The sequence below is a fragment of the Lates calcarifer genome, linkage group LG10 (genome assembly GCF_001640805.2).
Source record: "Lates calcarifer isolate ASB-BC8 linkage group LG10, TLL_Latcal_v3, whole genome shotgun sequence".
NCBI classification, from domain to species: domain Eukaryota; kingdom Metazoa; phylum Chordata; class Actinopteri; family Centropomidae; genus Lates; species Lates calcarifer.
In genome coordinates this window covers 10,451,109-10,468,115 of record NC_066842.1, presented here as the reverse complement: position 1 = coordinate 10,468,115, position 17,007 = coordinate 10,451,109, and the positions used below count along the sequence as shown (strand labels likewise).

At 39.4% G+C, this 17,007-nt stretch overlaps 1 protein-coding gene across 4 annotated transcripts in view; it reads left to right on the top strand.

Annotated features, from left to right (window-relative positions):
* ano3 (anoctamin 3) overlaps positions 1-17,007 on the top strand; it is a 32,934-nt gene that overhangs the window by 782 nt on the left and 15,145 nt on the right. For 2 of the 4 annotated variants that reach the window (XM_018666439.1, XM_018666436.1), the window contains exons 1-6: positions 2,079-2,363; positions 10,750-10,956; positions 13,629-13,759; positions 13,912-14,067; positions 14,170-14,270; positions 14,389-14,433. In XM_018666439.1, the coding sequence (XP_018521955.1) occupies positions 2,246-2,363; positions 10,750-10,956; positions 13,629-13,759; positions 13,912-14,067; positions 14,170-14,270; positions 14,389-14,433 (758 nt within the window). In that variant the 5' untranslated portion in view covers positions 2,079-2,245. Of the gene's footprint in view, positions 1-2,078; positions 2,364-10,749; positions 10,957-13,628; positions 13,760-13,911; positions 14,068-14,169; positions 14,271-14,388; positions 14,434-17,007 lie in introns of those variants that run through there. The other 2 variants (XM_018666434.2, XM_018666433.2) reach the window with 1 other exon arrangement.

Here is a 17,007-nt window from a genome sequence, read left to right as displayed (position 1 = left end):
ATGCATATCAATTATTTTCGGTGCCATTTTGTCAGTGAGACACTCTATGATTGTATTTTTACATGTAAACCCTGCAGTGAATAAAGCAAAAACCCTTTGTGGGTCTTGGAGCATAATGCTGACAACTCAGTTAGTTTTAACCACAGGGTGGCAGCATTTCATGTGTCTAAAACCTTGTTGCCTCTGCAGAGCTGTCATCTGACCTACATCTCTAAACTAAAAGGCAGGAATGGAAGAGGTAAAATTTTTAAATGGCACTGACCCTATAAAGAGCTGCTTATTTATTTATTTATTTATTTACTGGCTTGATGGAAGGAAGCCAGGTAGTTCGATAGCATGTTATAGGACTTGACATGCACAGCTCCACCATGGGTGCTCAGTAAACAGCAGAACAGTGGGAGTAGGAGAGGCTTGCTGAGCCGCAAGAAAGCAGATGGTATTTGCATCTATGACAGATGCCAGACTACCCGACAGAATACCATCGCAGACAGATTGATACACAAAAGTAGGACCACAGACCAAACTGCAACCTGTGTTATTGTGACCCAGTGAAGACGGCCCACATCACAGTAGTCAGTACATTGTGTGCTCACATAGAAACAGCATGAGCAACACAGGGTTTCACCCCCATGGGTTTCAGATCCTGATTGGAGGTCTGCCGGGCTGCTCAGTGTGGCTGACATTGAGATGTGACCAGTGACCTTGTAGATAAACCACAATAAGGTCTCCATCTGGTTCATATATGCAGTTGAAGATCTAAGGCAAAGTGATACAGAGACAATATTGTATAGTTTGTCCTCATATTCATTCAAAGATACAGGTCTTTCCATCACATAAATTGACTATGTGATTGATAACATTTCTCCTGTTCAATTTTTCATGCCACATATAAATTGTTAAAAGCTGTCAAAAACACAATAAAATGTGCCTGTGATAACAGAAGCACATCAAGGTGCTAGAGTTAACAACATCAATAAAATAACAAAGAAACCATAAAGTCAAACTGACAAATGAAAACAAGGTCACAATGCAGAGTAGTACAGCAACATAGAAATATCTTATTTTCAATAAGCAATGAATATTAATAATGAAATGAAATGCACTGTATTCTGCACCTCACACAAAACTCTCAGTTTCAGTTCAGTTTCTTCATCATTTTAGCTGAGTGCCAGTAAATCCAGCAGAATAAATACACTGCCAGTTTTAATGTCAGGCTGTTAAACTATACTGTGGTCATTTTTACCACCTTGCCCAGTTTTCATGACTGATTTTACATTTGCTCTCAAACAAGGGATCCCCTGCCTCTACTGCAGCAGTGTGTGTGTGTGTGTGTGTGTGTGTGTGTGTCTGCACAGCTGATTCTGTGAGCCCTGTAGCAGTAAACTATACTATAGTATTGATTTGTCTGAGTTTTTCTCACAGCCTTTGCCTGCCAAAGCCAACTGTTCTGCCTTAAAAAAAAAGGCCACATGGCTCATATTCCTTTTATTGATGTTTTGGTCTCATTTTTGTTTAGAATAAAGTATCATTTACACCTGAGTGTCACTGTTGGCCAACAAACTGAATAGGTATTGTCACCTGAGGATTACCTGATGTTCAGTGGGTTTAGACAATCTGATGGCCCTTGTGAATGTGAAATCCTATCTTGATATTCTGTAGTAATTCATGCATCCATTAGTGAAGTTTCAGTTTCTACTTAAAGGCAGCAAAATGGCCTGAGAGAAATACCCCAAAGGTGCTTGTCTTAATGTCTTAGGTTTGAAATTATGTGACCTAAAAATACGCTAATTGAAGGTGCTGTTACATAATTTTCAGATTTTTTTTTCAATCAACACCGACTGCCTCATATTTTGATTGGCTATATTTCGTACATAATAGTTTATTATACTATGAGATGCCCAAGGGTAGCTCACGAGTAGCTTTCAGCGCGGGTAAAAACCAGATGATTGATGAATGAATCAATACATGCCCTTGTCGGTCCGGTAATTTCCCGCAGTTTATTTGGACTCAGTAAATCAGGCCGGAGCGGGGGGGGGACGTGTCCATCGCAGGACCTCCCCTACCGCCCGTCACCATGACAACAGCCGTGGATGGTGGTGGTTGGGGAAGCGGAGCGGGTGGAGTGGTGGTGGGGGGAGCATGCGGAGCTTAGACAGGTGTTGCTGGGGGTTTGCGCATCGCCCGTGAGATCGTTTGGCAGCATGGGAGCCGAGAGAACACCTACGCAACCCCAACACAGTTTCCCATGTATTCTGCAATTTTGCTTTTCGAAATACGGGATTTAATTGTTACCGCTGGAAACCAACTGAACGTCGCAATGGTGCACCACTCGGGCTCAATCCAGTCCTTCAAGCAGCAGAAAGGTTGGTCGCTAATGTGAGAATTCCGCGTCCGGTAGTGATGTATTTTTGGGCTGAGCGGGATGTGTGGTGACTTTCCTCTCTAGTTTAATAGTTTGGTGAGGTGTAATGGTACTCACAGGTATCGGACTCCCCACTTGCTCTAAGAGGGACGCAGAGTTGGGGGTCTTGCATCCTCTTCCTCCTCCAGGGATGAAGCCTGTTTTTGAATCTCGTGCGCTTTGATATTTATCCACTTCTTTGTGTTACAGTGACTGTAATAAGTCGTTATTGTTTCGAAGTAGGCTACAGAGACAAGATAACAGCAGATGTATCTAAGGAACACCTCACACATGACTACATTTATCAGGGATTGTTCATATTTAGAAACACTAGGCTATTTAAATGACATTTGTTATAATACAGTGGAAGGCCAGTTGTAATGCTGCATGGAGAAATGACCTTTCCACATGATTCAAGCAATGCAGATCTTTGAAAGGCTGTTTTGGTCATCTAGTGATTTGAACTGCACTCAGTCATGTCCTTATGACATTCAGTCATTCACAGTACAACAACAGTAGAATACAGGCTAGTCTAGGCATCAATAATGTTATATTATTGGGTGTATGCTTTGAGGAAAGATACAAGCTGCTCCACTCTGATCTGTTCAGGATCATGCAGAATAGTTTGTACTGAAGGCAAAGTAGCTTCTTTGAGTCCCACACCTGTCAAGAATAGCTGCACTCAGGCTTTGTGGTTTTGAAAGTAATAAAAAAATGATTTGAGGCTGTTAAAAGTTCCTGCCATGCAGTCAGGTGGAAAATACATCTCCACTCAGCAAGTTATTGAAAAAGTAATCTGAGACATCAGACGCCAGCTGATCTTGCAGTCCATTTGGCATCTTTGCCTTCTGGACCAGCAGTAACTCAACATAGATAATGTAACAGACTGTACAGTGAAAGAGAGATAATCAGTCTCCAAACGTTGGAGTAAATTTCATCAAATCTATAAGTAAATATCTATCAAGTCATTAATCTGTGTCTTCCATTTCAACTAGATTACACCGGTGCAGCAGTATTGATTTTTAGACCCTAAGTAGGACTCTTTGGAGAACATTAGTGGTTCTTTAACACTTAGTGTTAATTATACATGCGCCGCCTGTCTAAATTTAGAAAAACAGCAAAGAAAGTTCTTGTTTTCATGCTGACACAGGCTCATAAATGAGAAGAGACAACCCTCTGTGGTTGTATACATGGCTCAGGAGGATGAAAGGGTCTGTCCCCTGGCTTCTGACGAGAGGATGCTGAGCTGAGCAGTCAGAGATCTCATAACTGAGGGATGCCCCGCTGAAGAAGGGGTTAGCTTATCTGCTCCAGCTCCCATTTGATGGGTCTGAGTGTGATAACAAAAAGATATAACTGGAAAAAGCAGGGTATTTGAGTCCATCATGGGTTTAGGGTTTGTTTGTAAATTTTATGATGATCTAAATCTACCTATTAGATTCTGTTTTATCATATGAATTGTGTTCCATTATTTCTTCCTATGTTGCTGTTTCAGAGAAAATCCTATTTTAGTACAGACTGAACCACTTCCTGGCTTCAATCCAGCCAACAGGAAGCGCAAGATGATTTCTGATTTATGTAAAAATCTGACTACAGGCTTGAGGGCCCACTCAGTATGTCAGTGACTGCTAAGTGCACCATTAAATTGAAGGCGAAAGAGGGTGAATTGTTTGCTCGCAAAGTCTTGCTAAGCAATATTCAGAAATTATACTTCACTTCCTCAAACACAATCATCAACACTGTGTGAGAGCATAAAAGAGCTTTGAGCTGAAAATGCTTGTTCACCATTTGGAAGCCGAATGGAGCTGTGTGTTTGAGGTGAAAAGCTTTCTTAGTGTTTCTGGGGCCAAGTCGTTACTGCTTTATAGGTAATCAGTACAATCTGGAAACTGATTCTGAATCAATTGGAAGCCAATAGGAGGTGGTTTATAAATCTCTCTCCAAGTTTCCCATAGAAAGTTCTCAGCTGTGTTTCAGGTGAGAAAATATTCTTGATCAAAGACATAGAGTTAGAAGTTAGAAAAAGGGATTGATTATGAAAATAAACAAGAGAAAATTAGCTTTTTTCTTCCAGCCTTAATCACTCATTTGATAGAAACTAGAAAACATGGCTACATTTGGACTTCTAAATAAAAATGATTCACAGCCGTCTAATATTACTTTCCAGGATTTGAGTGATTTCAAATTTTTTGGCAGACGAACTGTAATCTCTGATTTATCAGCAGCATGTTGATGAAACTTATTGACTCAATATCTACCAGGATGTATTTGCTTAAAGCATGTTAGGATTTAAATGTAACCCGGTTCTTTGTTTAAATTAATTAAATTAAGTTGATCCATCTCAAATCTGAGAATTCACTTCTTGTCTTACGTGATAGTGACTGAATATTTGGGTGTTGGACTGTGCTGTAGAAACAGTGACTGGCACTGGTCACTGTTTTCTTGTGTTTTATAGAACAAACAATTAATTGATTAATGGAGAAAATAATTGCCAGAATACTTGGTAATGGCAACAATTGTTAATAACAGCCCTATATTGTATTATGAGAAGTGTTTGTAGTACTAACAACCAACTTCTCTTACAAAAGAATCAATATTCTATATCAAGCAATATCCTGCTCTTCCTCATGGAAATAGTTTATGGATTTATGATTCTTTTTTTTTTTCTAATGAAAAGTGAGTGTGTTGTTTTGTCGATGGGTTGGTTCAGTGGCTGCTGAAGGACTGGGACTACTGTCTTCTGTCACACTACACTTTTTAACTGTGCATATACTGTAAATACGTGTTAACTCTGTGTGTGTGTGTGTGTTCATGTGTAAACCTTTGGTTGCACACTCCTAAGCAGGCCACCTGTCTTCTTATGCAATCAGGCAGATGGTTTTATAGATACAGACATTAATTTCAGGGCAGATTTGGGGAAAGCACATAAAGTATGCAGCATCATCTCAGAGTTAAACAGGCTACTGTAGAATATTAGACAAACATTAGTTTTATGTAAGATTAGTTTAAAAAGTGCCTTTTATCAATTTGTGGCATGCAAGGTAGACAAACAGTTCACAGTAACACAAAACAAAGAGGCTGTTTTGTTCTGCATGTGTGTGTATAGTCTGGCAGTTAGCAGCTTTAACACTTTCACAGTCTTTAAATAGTCAGTGGTTGTTTTGTTGCTAGGTTATAAGAACATTACAGGCAGAAGTTCTGCTGGAGCCCAAACTTGTTCTGCAGTTTGATCACGTCTACAAAGCCCACAGATTCTGGTGACAAAGGCGGCATTATGGAACCAAAATGTTCCTCTGTGAAATTTACACTCAGTGTTGTTTACTGAGGACAGTGCAGTTCACAGGCATTCCCACATGAGGTGTGTACCAACGGACACAGCAGAGGCTTTGGAGAAAATCCCGTGACGTAGTAGAAATCACAAGCAATCAGGGGGCATAAGAAGATAGTGTGACGTTAAGGGGAAGGGCAAATATAGGGATTGAGAGAAAAGGAAGATGTTTAATCTGCTCAAATGATGCAACACAGAGGTTGTGCCAGGATTGTATAACAGCGTCCTGAACGGTTTAAACCGTGGGTAAAAAATGCCATCTGCTCTGAGGTGTGTTCACGGTCAGGCTGACAGGCTTGGCCGCACGTGACAGACCGACAGACAGACAGACAACAACAGACAGTGTCTGTGGAGCAAATTTTCTTTTTTAGACTACTTTGACAGTATTTTTTTTTTTTAGTTGATCAGTGTCCAAAATTTGGAATTATATCTCATGTGATTCAGTGTTGTTTAAAACAAAACATGAGGATCTAAATGGGCAGTTTTTATTGTAATCACTGCACATTTTCTTCACTGGAGATTACAAATTGTCATCTCCTATACACTGTAATTAGATGCTTCATGTATTAATCATGCATATATTTATATAAGTCAGTAAGCTGGTTTGTGAGAAATGAGCACTGCATTCATTAGCTGCAATATACTGTAAGTCATTATAGTCAGTTAAGTCAATAGCTTCTGTAACAAAGTCAGTCTACAATCTACAGAATATATCAGATTTGAATAGCTAACCATAATTTATTTGATTTACATGAATGAATGAGCAGCCATTACTTACTTATATCAGTTATTTGTATTTGAGTGAATAAACTGTTTCTATCAAATATTCCATCAACAACATCCTGAAATATTGGGAGAGTGAAAAGAACATTTTTGAACCACTATGTAACAATATCTAGTTTTTATTGCTTATTTGTTTGATTTCATAAGTTTTGTAGTTTTTGTTTGAACAGTGAGACAATCAATGTGAAAATTTGGTGCAGTCAACGTGTCTGGCACGGTATCTTTTTTTAACACAACTGCTGGCTGTGCAAAAGTCAGACATCCTCAAATTTTAAGTGTAGCGGCTTTAAATATTAATGTGTAGCGTGAAACTTCTACATACAGGAAGAACCGATTCTTTACTTTTTCCTGCTGTAAAGAGAAACTCAAGATTCTTGATATGCTCCATACAAACCTACAGTCACAATATTAGTGAACATATTTAATTCATCATCTGTTTGAATCAGTCCAAGTAAGATTTTGTCAGATGAACACAGTGCTTCAATTTTTAACATTCTGTGGTTTACATTCAGACTTTATTGCCAGGATTAATTAGAAAATTCAAAATTATTTAGAGAAACGCTGGTGCAATCCATACCTGAGATCATCACTTCGTACTCATATTTGTCCTTGGTCAGCAGGAATTGTTGGTGTCCCTCGAGTACTAACCACTTCCAACATAAGATATGAGTGAATATTCAGTGGCTGATAATGATACCATTCTAAATCCTCTCCGTGAACTCGGCTCTGTCTATGTGTTCTTTGATATGGTGCCAGGCGGAGGATGAAACACACACTAATTGCTTGGAGAACGTTTCTGTAGGAGAGGCTGCCGGCCTCGCCTCAGTCCTGCCTCCACGTGATAATTTTTTTAAACGCGCCGCAGTAGTGTTTTGAACTCTGAGCGTGTGTGTTATTTTTAACTTCTTTGCCTACTGTTTTAAAGCAGGGATCCCCTAACATGCACTCTTCAAGGAGAAAGCTATAATGATGTGTGTTGTGCTTAAAAACGTCTTGATGCAGAATGTTCCTCAGTGAAAAGCTGTGAAGCTCAAAGTGCTATGGGCTGAACATGGATGAATAATTGAAGGTATAGAATGAGAAAACATAGAGGCATGATGGAAAACAGCCCACTGACCTGAATTCTCTGTTTGGTACTTTGTGCAACATCCTTGCAGATAATGTAATGACGGATGCTTCAGTTTCTGCTAAGGTCTCTCACAATGATCGTTGGAAAAATGTAACTCATATTTCTTCTTACACATCTTGGATGGTTTTAGCTCATTTTCACAGCATTGTTTTGCTTCTTCTGCTATCTGACAGCTTGTAATTGATCATAAAATCCTTGACATTTTTCAAATTAAATGTTCTTCCAGCTGGCTCAGAGAGGATTGGCTGGAGAAGCAAACAGACACACAGAAATAATCAAGAGGAGCATAGCAAACCGCTAAACACAACCTTAATTCTTGATTTTTATGTTTGTCATAAGCAGAAATATCAGGAGAGGTATACAGTCACAATGGTATATACACAATATCATACCAATACACATGCTCAGAACAAAAAAAATCCTTTTAATCTCACATTGCAAGACCGTCATGGACAAGCTGCACAGGAGAGATCCAAATCCTGGATCACGACCTTGCCTGAAGCTCGTCCAGCCCATCCAGCCCCCCCCCCCCCCCCCCCCCGGCTGAGCCTGAGTGGATGTTTGTGAGAGCTCACACAGGATTGTCATCAAGGCCCTGTGTCACACTGGTTCAAAGAAAGTTTGGAGATGTTTTTCTTTTCCCCCTGTGTCATCTGACAGCGAGCGTCCGCTCCCCGGGCCTCTTGATCCTTCTTTTTTATTTGTTACTCCTCTGTTGTCATTCCTCCTCCTAGTGCGGGACTCACAGACACTCAGTTACAACCCACAAACTCTCATGCACACACACGCATGTACAGTCCATGCACACACACACAGGATTAACTTTCTCCTGATAAACCAGTTTTAGCCAGTGCACAGCGAGATTAAACACAGGATTTCACATTAGATGAACCCTTTATATATTTATATAGACTTACACAATGCACTGTCTTCAGAATGTACTCCACAACTGCTCTGACAGTGGGACAGAGTTCTCAGAGTCTGCCCGCAATGGGAAAATGAAGCCAATGCTTTGGAACGGGGCAATGGCTGTCAAATTATCATTATTATATCTTTAATATCCACGGAGGCTGAGAGATTTGACCAACTATTTTTTTTTTTTCCATCTACACATGCTCTGAAATTTCCATGGAGGCAATTTCACACAACACCAGCCCTGTCCAATTTGTGGGTCTATTTTAAACTTTGAGAGTCCTTTGGGACCACAGAGCCTCACCCTTACAGGCCCATTAGCTCACTCTGTTCTGACGTATCATCTCAGACATGTTGAGCCTTGTCAACGTTTTTATCCAGAGCACCTAGAGTCCAGTAAATGTACCTTTTTGACAATATGTATGCAGCCTCTACGTAGTAAACATTTTCTGTCTATGGATCATTATAACAGAGAGAGAATGGGCAGGGTCTTCTAACTGGCAGTTATATTGACTAAGAATGCATCCAGTCTTTACACTGATCCACAGAGACTGGGAAATAATGGCAGTTTAGGCCTTTGGTTCTTGAGTGGAAGCTCACAGCTCACACTAAATTTACGGTCTAACCATAAAGTGTGTTGTTGCTGCGTTTGCCGCTTAGAGAAACAAACCTTATTGCTTGCTGGACCATAAAATTTCTGGATTCTAAAATGTCATTGCAGATATAATTGGCACAATATGATCTCTTTACAGAATAACTTAGCTTAACAACCTGCAGCTCCGTATTGATTTGAAAACGAATGTTGGTGTTCACTGTAGACATAATTAAAGCAGTGGGAAATCAAGCTTTGTTATTAGCTTGAAAAGAAATTAACTTTCTGACAAGGACAAATAGATTTGTTTAAAATTAACTTGTGTTGTATTTTGTGCTGAGTAATCACACTTTTATATTTGAATGACTTATTTTAAACTATTTCAAAAAATCTGTCTCTTGAGTAGAGTGAAATCTAGCTTCGGGCTGAACTTTGCTTTAATGCACATCCAAATTTTCTGTGTAATACTTTCTCAATTATTCATTGTTTAGCTTTTAGTTTAAGCTCACAGCTTTCATTCATTTCATATCTGTGGGGCTGCACAAGGAATAAACTGCATGATTAGTGGCTCCCTTGGGCCCACAAGCTCACATCTTTAACTGGCTCCATTCTCACCCAACAGCACTGGGAGATCCCACTGAGATCGATGTCATGAGAATGAGTTATTGCGCAGCTTGCAGCGCGTCGCCCTCAGGATGGAGGGAGTTTGAATTATCAATGCATATGAACGTTTCAGGAGGGTCGCTGAGAGAATTCCTTACTGTGGGGAAAAGTAAGTCACGTTCTCATTTGAAAGGGAGAGAGAGCACCTTCATTTCACGAATAAATATGTCAGGAGCTTTGATGGAGGGGGAGTGCTGATGGTTTTTAATGCACTCCTCTCTGAAGGACGGACATTATCATCACCACCACTGTAGCCCATAAAAGGATGGACGAGCTCATGACTGATGATGTCTCCCTCCCTCCCTTTTTTCCACTCACTCCCCTGATTTCAGTTAGTGCACTAGATCTGTTAAGTACTGTAAATAGATTTTTCTTACCCTGTTGGGTTTGGTTTCTTTTTGTCGTTGGACGTTCATGCAAGGCAGTGACTGCTGTTTGTTGTTATATTTTGCAAGACAAGATATTATATAGAAATGTCAAGGTGAAAAATAGCCAACAAATAAATGACATAATAAAACATGACATAATAATTTTATAAAAACATGCTACTGCTTAGCAGTGTCAAGTCAAATAGACCCTAATGTGTAAATAAATCCAAAGAAATTGATTATTAACAGTTATGTCTCCCTGACTACATTGCAATGCCATTTGATTCTGTGGCTCGTGTTACCAGCCCAACCTCCTCCTCATCTTTAGTATTGTCTCCCTCTGTAAGATAAAATGTGATGTGTGTGTTCGCCCAGAAGAATCTTTGTTGTGGCTACTCAGTTTCTTTTAGCGCTTCATCAATGAACAACCTAATCCAATCCACCCTTTACTGCATGTGTCTCTGATTAAAACATATATTTTATTTATCAGTGTAAGCATGCATATGTAAACATGAAATAAATGAATAAATATGTAAGAAGAATCCTCTCTTCCTCTGTCCGTCTTGTCCTCAGGCATGCACACCAGCATCAGCGAGATCCTGAAGGAGAAGAGCCTGAAGCCGTCTCGCCGCAGCCTGCCCTGTCTGGCCCAGAGTCAGACTCATCCAATCAACCTCAACCACTTCCTGTCTGTGCCTCTGAGCCCAGAGCCCAAACCAGAAGTCGAGGGTCTGAGTCAGAGCATCAGCACCTCCTGCAGCCTCCTCCCCCCGCAGACAGGTCAGTCTCCTGGGAGGAACTTAACAGATGTTCTCCTAAACCCATTAGTGAATGTGGTGCTTGAGTCACGACAGAGTGGCACCACTGATGTATATTGGTTTCAAAGTTTAGTTGCAGGTGTAAAGATTTGACACAGCTTAGTACAAAAATTTAAAAGTAAGTTATTTTGCAGCGGTTTTTCACCCTACTTACCTGCAAGTTTTGCACAGATTTGGTCAATATGGCATCTTATGGCGTAATATCATTGAACTTCATATGAGCATTCATGTGGTTGAAATTCTTCTTCATGATGTGTTTGTTATTTTTCTACTCTCTCTAAATACCCACAAGGAAGCCTGTCACAGCAAATCCACATCATGTCTGTGACGTGAACTATTACTGTTATTCTGTGAAGGTTTTCTAGTACAATTAAGTTTCTTTCTGTATATCTTATGTTATGCTCAGCAGGAGCAGAGTTAGTCGATATACAGAGTTTTAAAACGTCGGTGACATTTAAGGCATGTGCATGAAATTGATTGTGCAGATTGTGTTAATGCTGCAGGACATTTAGAAACAGTCAGATGCATCTGGTTTGCTTTTCAGAGGGAGCGAGATACTGTGGGAAAATGCTGTTGCAATGAAAACAATACATCATTGTATGGACTGGTAAAATGAAAATGCCTGTTGGAGGGGGAAATTATTTCATTCTATTAACATCTTCAAGAATATTCAGAGGCCATTGACAGCGACAAGTCTATTTTTGTCACAGCACAATGACTAACTCATGCAGCACTTGGTATTCTCCTGACCTTGAAACACCCTTTTCTCGACCCTTTGGTATTTCGGTGCTAAGCGCTGTGGGCAAAAGCAGGAGGAGAAATGGGAGTTTAATGCAGATGAGCCAGCACAAGGTGAGGTGTTGCTATTTTGGTGAGAACTGTCTCTTTGACGTTGTGCTGAGAATAGACATCTGAGGAACAGGTCTGTCTTCTCTGAACCCGAGGAGGGTGTAGACAGCAGGAGAGAGGGAAGGCAGAATAACCAGCAGAGGTTGATGAACAAGGACACGACCCCACACCAGCTTCCCACCTGTGAACACTGTCAGATGTGTTCACTCAGGTCAAGTTGGATATTACACACGTTAATGTTTTACTATTGTTGTTTATTGCACATTATAGTTATTACTTGAATTATGCACCAAAAACATGACGTGAGGATCAAACGATGACAAGTTTCATACAGAATGATGATAAATGGAGTAATGCAGCACCTTAAATTGAAAAGACTCTTGTTAGAAACACCGTAATGGTAAAGAGAGTAACTAACCTTACTCATGCAGGCCTCTTAAGGTTACTGTGTAAATGCTCAGCTTCATTATTAAATTTTTTTCTAGTTTTTTTTTACTTTTTTTTTTGTTTTTTTTCCTCCTGGGATTTAGGACTTCTTTCTTGTTGTTATCCCTTTTATACTTCACGTGTGTATAATACAACATGGTCCAGAATAAATTCAGTATGCTTTTGCTTTTCAGCACTTGTGAGTCATTTCTCAGCACAGTTAACACTTTCATCTCCAAATCGAATAGAACTGTATTGTCTTTCAGTGTGAAGGAATTTCAGTAATAGTATAGTAATGTAAAATAGTAATGTCTGTACAGAAAGCCAACATATCACTGCAACTTTCTGGACTAGATGTGTCTACTCTCTGTCTACTCTACTAATATAATTACATATAGGGAATGTGATAGTTTTTACTGTTCATTGTGATATTTAAGAATGTTGTGGTGAGTAATAGATATATTCTTCCACTTATTACTCCAGTGAAATCAATAACAAGCAGCTATGACTTCTTTTTCACTGTTCTCCAGAGATGTAGTGATTCTAAAAATCATCATGCTGCTCAGTTTGATCTTAAAATGAACCAAAGAAGAGTTAAATAGAGAGGACAGTTTTCTCCACAGTCCCAGACGGGATCAGGGAGGAGACTGATTAAAATACAAAGGAAACACAGGGGGAAAACTGTCACAGCTAGTGATTCTGCATTAAGACTAACTTCTTCCAACCCACGGCCCAATAATGTGCTAACACACAGTAAAACACATTGGCAGCTAGAGACTCTAATTTAACTTCAGTTACTTAATGAAGTTGTTAAGTCTTGATGCCATGAAGATTTAAATGAAGTGCTTTAGAAAGAGTTTTTTGGTTGGCTCCAAAATGCAGTTTGTTTTTGTCCCATGTGTATTTCCAAATAATAAAGATAATTAAAAAATAATACTAATTTCTTACATGGAGGAAGGCAAGGAGAGGTAAGAAGTTTCAAAGCACTGAGCCTCTGGAACTGTTAGAATTCTTGGTAGAATCTGCAGTGCTTGTCTTTCTTCACAGTGTGGGTTTAACAAAACTTTATTTTGTTTGTGCACATCAGTGGGATGAGACGGAAGGAAGGAAAGATGCTTGGCATTCATTCAACATTGGTGTATGGATCTGTTAAATTGCATCGAAGCGTTGCTCTCAGCTGCACCACGTTCAAATAACTTGGATTTATATTTAGCTCAGATCTAATTTCAGTGTTGGCTATCAGATTAAGGAAAATATTGACTTGAACAACAGCAAAAGACGTAATGCAGATAGGGTTGTTCTTGTGGTTTCCTACCGGCTCAATGACTGTCTCTTTGATTGTGCTGTGTCTGTGTGCAGCAGAGGATGGCAAGGATCATTACGTGGAGGAGTCAGAGGTGACTACATGTGAAACAAGGGCAGACGAGTCATTTCTGCTACAAAAGCCTGCCACTCGTGCTAAATTAGAGGCCCGCACAGATTCACTTCAGGTACCACACTCCCAGGAATCCACAATTACTGCCATGAATGTTCACAGTGTTGCACTGTTGTTATTTTGTCACTGAACCCTGGGAAGCTTCAGGCTTTAGCAGTTTTGCATTTGGCATATCTAAAACTCAGAGGTGAATCATTGTTCCCACAGGGAAAGAATCGAGCTGACTCCTCTGGGCTCTTTTTCCGAGATGGGAAAAAGCGCATTGACTACATCCTGGTGTACAAGAAGTCCAGTCCACAGGTGGAGAAGAGGTGCACATTTGAGAAGAATTTGCGTGCTGAAGGCCTGATGCTGGAGAAAGAGGTACAAATGTCTGTCACTGGTTTTTAGAATAGAGGATAACTTAGAGTACCTCAATTTCTCAACATATTTCTCACATATCTGTATTTCTTTTTACCCTCAAAGCCCTCCTTGACAAACAACGATATCATGTTTGTGAAGGTCCATGCTCCTTGGGATACTCTTTGCAAATACGCAGAGCAGATGAATATCCGAATGCCTTTCAGGTAACTCTAGTTAGAGGAAAAGATTGAACCTTTAACTCTGGAAAGTGATGGTCAGTTTTTTCATTGGTTGGCAGCTTCATCCAGTTTCTCTAACTTATATATATTTTTTCTTTTTAAGGAAAAAATGTTACTTCACGGACTGGAAGAGCAAAACCTTGGGCAGGTAAGAAGATTTAAAGTATGGGATTATTTTTCCTCTGTTGCTGTCTGGAGGCAGGATACTAGATGCTTCAGTGTTTCTGATGAAATTCATGAGCGGCACCGCTGCAAGGTTTCAGCAGAAATTTGAGCTGTGGATGGTGTTTTAAGAATTAAGATATGAGTCACCTCGGTGAAGAACAAAGACAGAGAAAATTTCCAGAATTAATGACGTGTCTATCTACAGACTGTGTGTAAATATACAGTGTTTACAAAGTCTGGGATTAGAATTTTAAATTGGAAAACCAACCCCTGTGTACAGCTAAGGATAAGTCGCACTAATTTAAATCATTGGAAAGGAAGGTTTCTGAAAGTCAGTGATTAAGTGCAGTACTTAATTTTGCCAGGATTTACAAGTGTGAGCATTGTTATGTCCGTTAAAATGACCATATTTATTTAAACTTTCCAGCCTTTTCAAAAAGTGCAGCATCCAGCACTGACAGAGCTCTTCTCCAAAATACTTGTAATTTTTCAGTCAAATAAATGGAGCTGCATTGGCTTATTTGCATACTATTTTTAGAGAGATACACTTGTGCTTTGATGTGATGTTCAAGTGTTGTCCATGCTCTGCATAGGACTCCAAATTTCCATCTCTTCATCTCACTGGAGGGCAGATAGAAACAGCCCAACGAACATTCACTGAAATAAATGTACATCAGCATCTTTTGTTTTGAAGACATGTACATTTTAATTCTATAAAGTCTGCAAACCCTCTTTTGGTTAAAGACTTTAAACCTATATTCTCAAGTGAGATATTGTCTGTCTCATCCATGACACACGACTTCAACATTTTCTGTCATAGAATATTCCATTTTCTACAATACAAATGTCTGAATTTTTGGTTTTTCATTTGCTTTCTTACAAGCTTGAAGTGGGCAGGAAAAAGGTGATGTCATGTATTTCCATGCACCAGTCAGGATTTAGCAACATTTGAATCCAAATCTGATGACAGTTGTTTTTTATGTCACCAATCCACTAACAATCAAGTCTAACAAAACCACACCCACACAGATGAGTTTTTGACTGCTTAACTTCAAAAGATGATTTTTTTACAAACTTTTTTACAAGTGTTGCTTTTTTTAGACATTAATTTTATTGCTATAGATAAATACATAGTTTTTATGTCTGATGTTCATAAATTTCTGCTGATGACAGCTATTTGAAATGATGTTTAAACCACAGCAAAAATGGCAGAAGTTTGCATATAATCTTTGAATGAGCCCTTGTAAAACTTTCAATATACAACAGTCAGTGAAGTGTGATATTACTGGTTTTGAAGGATTGCTGGTTTCAATCCATTTAACTGCAAACACGATACGACTCTTGTTGCTTCCATCGTCTGGCTCTGACTCAGACAGAGCTTATCGACACAGTCAGCCAGGATAAGTGAGACCTGACAGACTAACTGCAAAAAATGTGTCTGTTTTAGTCTTTTATGATACCACAGAGATTGATTTACTGTGTCAATAAATACATTATTCATAAACATACTGAAATCAATAGTAGATCTATTGAGGGAGCTGACCGTATTGAAGGTTTATTTTGTTACATTTTACAAATGACATACTAGGACCACATTAATGGTCATGCTTGGAGGGCACACACACACACACCTACACACACAGAGCAGACAACATCATGCAACAACAATCACTCGCCCACCTGTCCAACTGAGAACAAAGCACTTTTAAATCTAATGTGAGAGTGATCTTAGTCATTGTGAAGAATGAGGACCATTATCTTTTCCTCAGAGCCCCTGCAGTCTTTCACTAAGCTGTTGTTGTTTTAAAAGAAAAATCTACCCAAGTAGTAAATAAGGCTTTATGTGTTTGCTAATGCTCTGTCACTAACTCATGTCCCTGTAAAGCTGAACAAATGGGCCGTGTGCAGGTGGTGACAGCTTGCTGTTTTGATATCATTACTTTCTGTACAGTACCTGTCCTCTTCACAACAACATTCATAACATGCTCTCTGGTATTATTTCTGTGTGAGTGTGTGTTTCCACCCTAGAATCCACATTTATGTTCATTCTATCCATATCAGAGAAGGAGCCTCACAATTTAGTCAAAGACCTCTCCAGGAAATCTGGAGAAGCAGTGAGCAATAAATAAATATTACCAAGCCAATTGATTTTTAGCCATGCTAGCAGCATGGCTCTGGGGATGAAAGTGACAGTTTGTCATTGGGTCCAACACTTTGGTCCAGACTGAAATCTCTCAAAAACTATTGGATGGAGAGCCAGGACATTTGGTACAGACATCTATGGTACCCAGAGAATGATTTGTAATATCTTTGCTGATCCCTTAACATTTCATGTAGCACCGCCATGAGATCAAAATTTCAGTTTATCCCATATATTGGTTCATGTCCAAATACCTGCAGATTAATGCCAGTACATTACCGTCAGCCTCAGCTTTACTTTATGTTTCATGCTAATTAGCAAATGTCAGCATGTGTTATAATTTAGCTAAAAGTCCAGCTGTGCTGAATACAGCCTCACAGAGCATCTAACATTATTAATTTCAGCAAGCTGTTATCC